At 40.3% G+C, this 11,291-nt stretch overlaps 1 protein-coding gene across 1 annotated transcript; it reads left to right on the top strand.

The window, feature by feature from the left end:
• Positions 1–7,493: 7,493 nt before the first annotated feature.
• On the top strand, positions 7,494–9,984 carry LOC115978277 (purple acid phosphatase 5-like). Its single transcript, XM_031100301.1, has 8 exons — positions 7,494–7,706; positions 7,901–8,113; positions 8,377–8,488; positions 8,580–8,806; positions 8,912–9,050; positions 9,171–9,391; positions 9,471–9,592; positions 9,692–9,984. Exons 1-8 carry the CDS (start codon positions 7,533–7,535, stop codon positions 9,876–9,878), a joined length of 1,395 nt encoding a protein of 464 aa, XP_030956161.1. The 5' UTR covers positions 7,494–7,532; the 3' UTR covers positions 9,879–9,984.
• The last annotated feature ends 1,307 nt before the right edge of the window (positions 9,985–11,291 follow it).

The raw sequence follows: 11,291 nt of genomic DNA, 5'->3' as shown, positions 1-11,291 counted from the left end.
GGGAAACCAAGTACAAAAAAGAAAAATCGCGTTAAGTCTTGGACAGAACCAAGGTCTTGCATGGTCCTCGGACTCAAGCCTATGGGAAAACCAAGTACGAAAAAGAAAAATCGCGTAAAGTCTTGGACAGAACCAAGGTCTTGCATGGTCCTCGGACTCAAGCCTATGGGAAAACCAAGTACAAAAAAGAAAAATCGCGTAAGTCTTGGACAGAACCAAGGTCTTGCATGGTCCTCGGACTCAAGCCTATGGGAAAACCAAGTACAGAAAAAGAAAAATCGCGTAAAGTCTTGGACAGAACAAAGGTCTTGCATGGTCCTCGGACTCAAGCCTATGGGAAAACCAAGTACAGAAAAAATAAAATCGCGTAAAGTCTTGGACAGAACCAAGGTCTTGCATGGTCCTCAGACTCAGGCCTATGGGAAAACCAAGTACGAAAAAGAAAAATCGCGTAAAGTCTTGGACAGAACCAAGGTCTTGCATGGTCCTCGGACTCAAGCCTATGGGGAAACCAAGTACAGAAAAAATAAAATCGCGTTAAGTCTTGGACAGAATCAAGGTCTTGCATGGTCCTCGGACTCAAGCCTATGGGAAAACCAAGTACGAAAAAATAAAATCGCGTAAAGTCTTGGACAGCACCAAGGTCTTGCATGGTCCTCGGACTCAAGCCTATGGGAAAACCAAGTACAGAAAAAATAAAATCGCGTTAAGTCTTGGACAGAACCAAGGTCTTGCATGGTCCTCGGACTCAAGCCTATGGGAAAACCAAGTACGAAAAAGAAAAATCGCGTAAAGTCTTGGACAGAACCAAGGTCTTGCATGGTCCTCGGACTCAAGCCTATGGGAAAACCAAGTACAAAAAAGAAAATCGCGTAAGTCTTGGACAGAACCAAGGTCTTGCATGGTCCTCGGACTCAAGCCTATGGGGAAACCAAGTACAAAAAGAAAAATCGCGTTAAGTCTTGGACAGAACCAAGGTCTTGCATGGTCCTCGGACTCAAGCCTATCCAAAGAAAAATCGCCTTAATGGGGAAACCAAGTACTCGCAACAGAACCAAGGTCTTGCATGGTCCTCGGACTCAAGCCTATGGGGAAACCAAGTACAAAAAAAAAAATCGCGTAAGTCTTGGACAGAACCAAGGTCTTGCATGGTCCTCGGACTCAAGCCTATGGGGAAACCAAGTACAAAAAGAAAAATCGCGTAAGTCTTGGACAGAACCAAGGTCTTGCATGGTCCTCGGACTCAAGCCTATGGGGAAACCAAGTACAAAAAGAAAAATCGCGTAAGTCTTGGACAGAACCAAGGTCTTGCATGGTCCTCGGACTCAAGCCTATGGGGAAACCAAGTACAAAAAGAAAATCGCGTAAGTCTTGGACAGAACCAAGGTCTTGCATGGTCCTCGGACTCAAGCCTATGGGGAAACCAAGTACGAAAAGAAAAATCGCGTAAGTCTTGGACAGAACCAAGGTCTTGCATGGTCCTCGGACTCAAGCCTATGGGGAAACCAAGTACAAAAAGAAAAATCGCGTAAGTCTTGGACAGAACCAAGGTCTTGCATGGTCCTCGGACTCAAGCCTATGGGGAAACCAAGTACAAAAAAAAAAATCGCCTTGGACAGAACCAAGGTCTTGCATGGTCCTCGGACTCAAGCCTATGGGGAAACCAAGTACAAAAAGAAAAATCGCGTTAAGTCTTGGACAGAACCAAGGTCTTGCATGGTCCTCGGACTCAAGCCTATGGGGAAACCAAGTACAAAAAGAAAAATCGCGTTAAGTCTTGGACAGAACCAAGGTCTTGCATGGTCCTCGGACTCAAGCCTATGGGGAAACCAAGTACAAAAAGAAAAATCGCGTTAAGTCTTGGACAGAACCAAGGTCTTGCATGGTCCTCGGACTCAAGCCTATGGGGAAACCAAGTACAAAAAAGCAGAATCGCATAAGTTCTAGACAGAACCTAAGTCCTGCGTGGCACTTCGGACCACAGACTTAGAGAAAACTACTACTGGTGACAGATCGGGAGATTATCGCTTAAAGGAAATCATTTCTATGCGCGGCACACATCCATCGAGAGCCATATCTGCATCATTGCAAGTATTTAAAGTAAAACGCTACTGGCATATATCCATAGAGAGCCAAACTAACATTCCAGATTAATATTTCGAGTACACTGGAAAGAGAGGTCCTTACAAAAAATGGAAAAACAGGACGGCTCTCATATAAAAAAAAAGAGAAAGAAAGAGTACAAAAAACAAAAGCCTAAAAGACTAAGCCTCAACAGGGGGATCTTCCTTCTGCTCGGGCTGAGGAGGAGGAGCCTCAACGACTAAGTCTATGGCGGGACTCTTCGTCATCTCAGGCACAAGGGCGGTATCAGGCGCCGCCAAATCCTGCTCTGAAGTCACTTGGGCACCATCAGGATTCGCTCGGATCTCCTGAGGATAGAAGATGTTCTCGGGCAGTCTTAGTGCCGAATCCGCAGGAACTCCTGCAGCATCGAGAGCATGAGCCCAGGAGATACTGCAGTAATCCCTGCACACCTCGGGGACCTCCTCTGATAGCCTGGCCTCCGTCTCCTCAGCCCCAAGCTGGCGAGCAGCATTCTTCTCGGCCTCTGTAGCCTCTCGGATCAGCTGAGCCTCCTCTTTGACCTTTCTCAGTTCATCCTCGACCTTTTGCAGGGCAGTTTTGAGATCCTGCACTGCCTGCCTCTCGGTGACAAGGTTGAGCTGCGTCGAGTATAGCTCCTTGCGCTGGTCCTCCGCCTGGGTCTCGGCGCTCTTCAGACCAGATTCTGCACTCTTGCGCCGGTGCTCCGACTCCTTAAACTCGTTCGTGAGTTTAAGGTGATCGTGCCTGAGGGACCCCAAGGTCTTCTCCACCTCCGTCCGAGCCTGGATCTCGACCTCAGTCCGATTACGTTCACTTCGGCAGAATTCCTCAGCCACGAATACCTGCTGAGTAATCTACAGACAAAACCAAAATGCTTTAAAAATATCTAACGAGATCAAAAGAGTTAATGAAACAGTAGAAGGATCACTTACCATCGCAAGATCCCTTTTAAGGGATAGGAAGATCTCGGACTGAGAGAAACGCCTGTAAGCCTCCATGTCCCGAGGAAGGAGCAGGGGCAGCTCTAAGGCCTCAGCCACGTACCCAGCTCGGCCGCGGTTGTACTCTCTGATCGAGGCATTGTAAGGGATTGCAACCCCCTCCAACTCCAATTTGGGGCTCCATACACGCGGAGTAACCCGTACATCCGCAAGGCTCTCCTCGTCCCTACTCTCCGAGGAATTGCCCCTTCTGCTCCTCGGAGCCCGAGCAGTCTTCTGCTGCTTGGTGGGCTAAGCAGCCACCTCACCCTCCTCAGGGGTGTCAACCGGTCTCTTCTTCTTCAGGTCCGGATTGACCTTGAGACCAGGTTCCAAAGCTCCTTGAGGGACCACGGGAGGAAGGGCCTTGGCTTGTGGTGAAGGAGGTCCCTTCGATGATTGGCTTTTCCCTCTGGAACCCAACAACTCCTTCAGAGTTTTTCCCCTTCCTGCCATGGGCTCCGTCTCTTCGTCCGAAGTGTCGTCCGAGCAGATAACAAGGGAAGGAGCACCAACCGCCGAATGTCGATCCCGCTCTCCTTCGGGATCGGAAAATTCCGCTAAGGGGGATTGCTGGACTTCCTCCTCAAAATGGAACTCGTCTATCTCTTCCTCAAGAGAGAGACGAGACGACTCAGCTTCTTCTTCAACTTGAACGGCAACGCCAGGCTCGTCTGGCGGAGGTAACTGCTCTGCCAAGTAGGGATTTCTAACACCGGGCAACACAACTGGCGGTAAATCGTGGTCGGCTAGGAACCCGTCCCTGGACACGTCAATCCTGGCCAGCCTCGGACTGCCAGCCCTTATAGCGTGACCGATCGCCTGGAAAGAGCTGCTTAAAGGTTGATAGCCCAAAACTAGATGAGCCGCACGCAACTGTCCGTCCTCGGAAACGTAAATCTCCGACCTCAGAAGGTAGTTCAACGCCGGCACGTTCACAAGGCTAAGCCGAGGAGCTACGTGAGATTTATCTGCAAACAACCAAGAAGAGTGGGGTTAGTTCAAGAAATCTACCAGTTATAAGGAAAGCAGTAAAAATAAACCCTCAACACTAATTCCTCTCCTAACAAGGACCGATCCCAAAGGACGCCGCACCTGGGTTTCCTGCCCGAGTTGGACAATGAATACCGTCGAACCACTCCCCAGAAGCAATGAGGAAGTCATTCTTCACGGTCTTATTGGATACCGGGAGACAAGAGATCAACCTAACGTCCTCGTTCCGGGATTTAAGATAATACCCCTCATCCCCGAGGCGGTGACACTCGTACAGATAGGCCACATTGTGCCAAGTAAGGCCTAGGTTCATCCGCTCATCTAGGACATCTACACAGCCTAATATCTTGAACATATTTGGGGCACACTGTTGCGGCGCCAACCTATGGTTGAACAAGTATTCCCTGGTAATCCTACGCATGGGAAGTGTCATCCCTCCCTCTATGAAAGCAATCATGGGAATGACAACTTCTCCCAGACGTTTATCTGTCACTATTCCTTCAAGAGGACAGTACCGCAGCCCAACCCCCGGGGGGATGCGGTATTTAGCCCTAAAGACCTCCATAGCGGCCGGAGTATTTACTAGTTTCTCGAACCTACCCATCTGAACTGAACTGGGAAACGAAAGTAAAGACTGAGCAGAAAAGAAGGGTCCGAGGAGAGAATTGAAACGACGAGATGAGCGAAATGTACTGGTACCTTCACAAAATGCTTGATGGGATGCCTGGAAATCACTCGTGGACGAGACGTTTCGCAGAAAATGGTCACGGCGGCGTAAGGGGCGCAAGTGCTTGTATGTCTCTGGGTTTCGCTGTAGATCTCTGGAGCCCTTTGAGGTTTATGAAACGCAGATAAAGAAGGAACTGAACCCCCCCCTGACGCCTTATATAGTCAAGAGGAGAGAGAAGAAATCACTCCTGCCTAAAAATACGCGAATGAACGATGGTCGTTCGATCCGCGCCGCACCGTTGGATGAAGGGAACATAACGCCTCCGGAAATTAATGGCCACGCCTCGAAAATTGTGGCACGTCAAAGGTCACGATCTGCACACGCGCCCCAGGTCCTCCTTATCCCTATCCACTCATTAACATCAAAACCCCGCTTTTCTCCTTGGAAGGAGATAAAAACCGGAGTTTTGAGGGGCTATTGTGGGGCCCGGCCCAAAAATAATGGGCCACTCCAAATCCAGGCCCATCCGAGGAGCGTCCTTTCCAAGGAGAGGCCACACATGAAGCGTTACTCAATCCCAGCAACGCCCAGGAAGCCTGTCCGAGGAGTAACTCCTCCTCGGACATCACGAAGCCCAGACCAAGAGCCATCCCCAGCCAATTCAGTTCACCCTCCAGACATATAAAATGAATAAAATCCAAAATATCCCTCGAAAAGCTACCACCACATTAATTGCGCCCCAACTAACCTCATGGCCGCATTAATGAGGAAAAGACCCCTGAACAGTACCGCCTTGGCCTCTGCAACTCACAAAGGGAGTGGTGAGGGCGGCTGATGGGACAGGCGCTCAAGTGAATGCTTAGATGATCAACAGGTGTAAGGTTGAGATGAAAGAAGGAGAGCTATATAATGTAATGCAGTCCCCCCAAAGAAGGGGACGGAACAAACTGTATGAAGACCTAAAGAGAAAAGGAATAGAAGGAGACTTGAAAAATCCTCCCCGTGTTTTTTATCTTCTGCAACCGCCTTATCCATGCATTCGACCGAACAGGCTCACTGAAGCCAAGTTCTTTCACCCATTCTCTACGAACATTCATTGTGGGTTGCGTCTTGGGTCAAAGCCTGATCATTAGAATTTGGGCCAAGAAAATCGTGCAACTACAACTACTATAGTAGTTTTTTTTTAAAAGAACTACTATAATAGTTAACTAGTCGCTAACCCGTGCTATGCACGGGAACCTACCTATTTGTGAGATAGATTAAAATAGTTTTATAAAATCTTAAATTGATTAAGAAACTACACCATTGCATGATTTGCTCTTATATGATTTTAATTTGTGTTACAATTTGATAAAGAAGCCATTGCTTGAACGTGTAATAACTTACAAAAAATTTGTCAGACAATTTTAGATACTACAAAAAAATAACTCAAAAATTCAAATATTAAAACTTTTGAAAGACCAAAAAATATTAAAGACTCAGATGATTCACGACTTAAAAATTATTGAAACAAAACAAAATATATATAACTAAATAATAGAGAAATATAAAAGAAAAATGGGTTACATTTAAAATAATAATTTCAATCATTGTAAGCTTTTTTATCTTGTAAAAAATGGCTAAATAGAGTTTGGTGATTCATATACAAAAATTACTTTTAAAAAAATACATGAAAAACCATAAAATAATTTTTTTTTTTTTTTTTTTTTTTTTTACAAAGTAGAGGAGAAGAAAATAACATATAAAAAAAAGCTCATACTTTTACTCGGCTTTAAAAAAAAAAAAATATATATATATATATATATATATATTGGTGTTTACATTGCTTTTATAGTGTTCATGATTAACCTTTCAAATTTTGAGATAAATTATCAACGTATGAGTTTGAATTTAAGTCGGACTTGTTAGAGAGATAGAGTTTCACTCCTTGTTAAGTTTGTATTAAATAAAAATAATTTTGTTTTAAAAAAATGATGAGTTTGAGTTTAAGTTGAATTTATTAGAGAAATAGAGTTTCACTCCTTGTTAAATTTGGACTAAACAAAAATAATTTTATTTAAATAAAATGATAATTTTATTTAAATATTTTGCTAACGTAGAAAATTGTGAGAGTTTCAAAAGTTTCGGTTATATATATATATATATATAAATAGATAATTGTTTAAAAAAAATGATGAGTTTGAGTTTAAGTTGGATTTGCTAGAGAGATAGAGTTTCACTCCTTGTTAAGTTTGAACTAAACAAAAATAATTTTATTTAAATAAAATGATAATTTTATTTAAATATTATGTTGACGTAGAAAATTATGAGAATTTCAAAGATTTCAATTATATATATCAATATATATATATGTCATAATTTTTTTTTATGTGCCATAATTTTATTGTTTACATAGCAAGATGAGAAATTTCGGCCAACCGTTATAGTCCAACCAAAAAAAAAAACTAAAAAAAAAAAAAAAAAAATAAAAAGAAATAAAAACAGAGCAAAACAATATTCGGAAGAGATACTTTCTAAGAAGAAAAAAAATTCTGAAGAGATCCAATTCACAACTCATCATAATCAATTTCCAAACTGTATTAGAGATTTTGGAAGTGATCTCCTTATCAAATTCGAAAAGTTTAAAATCTTATCAGTTATCTGACTCCTAAACTTTAGAGTCCTTAGTCATCTACTATTCGAACTTGCTCTATATAATCATATATATATACATGTTCACGTATACCTTGCTCTACAACACATACACTGTTCACGTAACTTGCACTCTCTCTAACCCAAATATGGGTTCCAAAAATATGGGTGCACTGTGCATGGTAGCAATGGTGTTTGTGTTGCTGAATATTGGTTTGTGCAATGGAGGGAAAACAAGCCCTTATGTTAGGAAACTATACGCCTCTGATGACTTGCCAAAAGATACTTTTCCTTCTCCTCCAGGTTTCAATGCACCAGAGCAGGTATTATCATAAACTTTTTTCATGTTTTATTATTGATTTTTCATGTTTTTTTAGCAATCAAAAAGCTTCTTCATGCATTGAAATATATATATTTTTTTTTCATATTTAAAATTTGAAATAAAAATCATATTTATGTAATTATATGTGGTGTGCCTTTAATTTTTTGTTAGCTAAAAGATTTTATATACGTGAAGGTTCATATAACTCAAGGAGATTATGATGGGCGAGGTGTGATCATTTCATGGGTGACACCAGTTAGGAAACACCCAGATGTTGTGTCTTATTGGGCTGCAGGTGCAGAGGGCAAGCACAAGCATAAGCATACAGTTCATTCTGTAATCACTACTTACAAATACTATAATTATAACTCAGGCTACATTCACCATGCTACCATTAAAGGATTGGAAGTAAGTGATTGATTTTCAGGTCTTAGTATGTTTGGATACTATACATGCATTGTGTTTCTAATGTATTTATATGAATTTATATTTATTTTTCCCATTGAAAAACCAATTCATCAGTCTTGGTGGATTAGATTTACTTTGGCATTGCCTATGGCAGCAAATGTTACTTACTTTACATTGCTTAAGCAAGATAGATTCATTTTAGGCCATACTTGTAGTAGTGCTTGGGGAATTGACATGATTTTGATTATATTCTTGTTCCTCAGTATGACACTAAATACTTTTATGAGATCGGGCAAGGTAATTCAGCTCGTCAATTTCATTTCACAACTCCACCAAAAATTGGGCCAGATGTTCCATACACATTTGGCGTTATCGGTCAGTACCAAAAATTACATGCTAAGAATTGTATTGATGGTCTTTAGTGCTAGCTAGCTATAAGATGTAACGTGTATGGTGTATTGTGCAGGTGATTTGGGACAAACATTTGACTCTTATGAGACATTAAAGCATTATATGGCCAATCCAAAAGCCCAAGCTATGCTGTTTGTGGGAGATCTTTCTTATGCTGATGATCACCCAAACCATGACAATGAGAGATGGGATGAATGGGGCCGATTCGTAGAAAAGAGTACTGCATATCAACCATGGATTTGGGCTGCTGGCAATCATGAGCTTGATTTTGCGCCACAGATTGTAAGAGCTTTATCACTGTTTGCCTTCTAATATATAGATAATCTTGGTTTTAATTGTTGATTGTTCATGGTACTAATGATGGTTCCTGTTCATGTAATTTTTCAGGAAGAAAATGTTCCTTTCAAGCCGTATTTGCATAGGTACTATACACCCTATCAGGAATCACAGAGTACGTCGCCACTTTGGTATTCCATTAGACGAGCATCTGCACACATCATTGTCTTGTCTTCATACTCTGCATTTGGTGAGAAATTTTCCTCCAATTTGTATATGATATCACCTACAAAGTGATAAAATTGTTGAAATAAAGCAGTTTGATATTGATGATATATATATATATATATATATATATCTTGTTTTACAGCCAAATACACTCCTCAATACACTTGGCTTGAAAAAGAGCTCTCAAAGGTTAATAGAGATGAAACCCCATGGCTAATTGTTCTTCTGCACTCACCATGGTATAATAGCAACAGCTACCATTACATGGAAGGGGAAGCCATGAGAGTGACATTTGAACCTTGGTTTGTTCAACACAAAGTTGATCTAGTATTTGCTGGTCATGTTCATTCCTATGAACGCTCGGTAAGTTGTTCTAATTTACATTTAGTAGATTTGTGTCAATCAATGATTCAATTTTCTAAGTCATTCTAATGTATTGTAGGAGCGCATATCGAATGTGAAGTACAACATAACAAATGGAGTGAGCACCCCAGTAAAGGACCCTTCTGCACCAGTGTACATAACCATTGGTGATGGAGGTAACATTGAAGGCCTTGCTTCTGGGTGAGTCTCATTCATTTAGTCTTAAAAATGATTTTCATCACCCACTAAAATAAAACTAAGTAGCAGCACTTATTTTATACATGATTATTTTTTGTGCAGTTTTGTTGATCCACAACCAAGTTATTCTGCATATAGAGAAGCAAGCTTTGGGCATGCAATTCTCGAGATAAAAAATAGCACTCATGCCCACTATACTTGGCACCGTAACGACGATAATGAAGCCGTTGCTGCCGATTCAGTTTGGCTCTTCAACAGACATACTTATCCAAATGAAGAGCATAATTAAGCTATCACTATGATTTTGAAGTGACTTTAGGTGGTTCTCTTTAGTTTTGTCTAGGATTTAGGTGCAATAATGAATTATGAATTTGGTTTTAGAGTTTTTTTTTTTTTAGTTATCCATGTTCGTAGTTTTTTTTTTAGTTTTCAAAATCATTTTACATAAAACACTACAACATTACCTGTGTATCGCCCTAGTTTTTGCATAATATAACCTTGGGGAAGGAGTTTCAGTATTAAAAGTTTGATGTAAAGTAAGTCAATAAATAGTAAAAGACAAAGATGTGTGAGTTCAAGCTTACAAAGCAAGCTTAAAAATATTACTTTGGTTTGGGTCATGAACTAAACCTTTGAAAATCTATCCTTAAGTATTACTCCTCTACTAGGTCAGGTTATAATCCGGATCAAATACAAACTAAAATCTTTTCAAAAAAAAGAAAATACAAACTAAACTCCTCAATAGCCCAAGAAAATTACATTTTAAACCCTATTATTTCAATAATATAACAATAACATATTAATCCATATAGTTTCAAAAGTAACAAATCAATCCTTGAAGTCTATGCAATGGCCAATTCTAAGGCTAATATCTCTATGTCATGTCCTAATTTTTTAAGAAGTTTTGTTTCGCTATATTTCATGTCATGTATAATGGTTGGGACAATGCCTAACGCCTCAAAAAGTCACAAAATAATACAAAAATTATAACATCAAAGATTCAAAGGGCCATAATTCTACACTTGCTTATACGTTTAAAGATTTTTTTTTTTTTTTTTTTTGCCCTTTTCTGTTTCATGTCTTCAAGGTCTACGCAATGGCAATATGCTCAAGGCTATTATTTTCTTACTTCATTGACATCAAATTGGACAACACACTAATTTTAAAATTTTATTGTAAAAAATAAAACAAAATTCTTATTTACATATTAATAATAAATTTCAGAAATTCATGGCAGACATTGGTCAATATCGGTCACAGTCCTGTAATTGAAGTTGAAGGCAGTTATAGCAATGTAATCCAGCTTCTTGTTAGGCAAAATTTCACTATCTCAACGCCCACAAACCGTTATATAACACTTCTTAGTTATTACACGCCATTCCACGGCTCTATTACCAATAACACATTCAATCTTTTAAATATTGCTTCAAATTTTAAACGTTTGTGGTTGTAGTTGGGCTACAACTGTCTTGAGGTGAAAGAAATCCGTAAACATTACCATCCTATGACTAAAAGGCACCCAACTTGTAGAGATTAACTAAAATTCAATGGCACATATATAAGCATCCTTGCCCTTTCCTTTTCTTGAAAGTAATTTCTGATGGAGAACTTCCCAACAATAAAGCTTCTTTCACTTGAATAGATGCTTTCAAAGTTTCATTTAAGTCTAAAGACCCAAAAAATAAAAAAATTAAAAAAAATA

The sequence above is a fragment of the Quercus lobata genome, chromosome 2, assembly GCF_001633185.2.
Source record: "Quercus lobata isolate SW786 chromosome 2, ValleyOak3.0 Primary Assembly, whole genome shotgun sequence".
Lineage (NCBI taxonomy): Eukaryota > Viridiplantae > Streptophyta > Magnoliopsida > Fagales > Fagaceae > Quercus > Quercus lobata.
The sequence above is the reverse complement of the archived record's forward strand: the minus strand, read 5'-3'. Positions and strand labels throughout refer to the sequence as shown.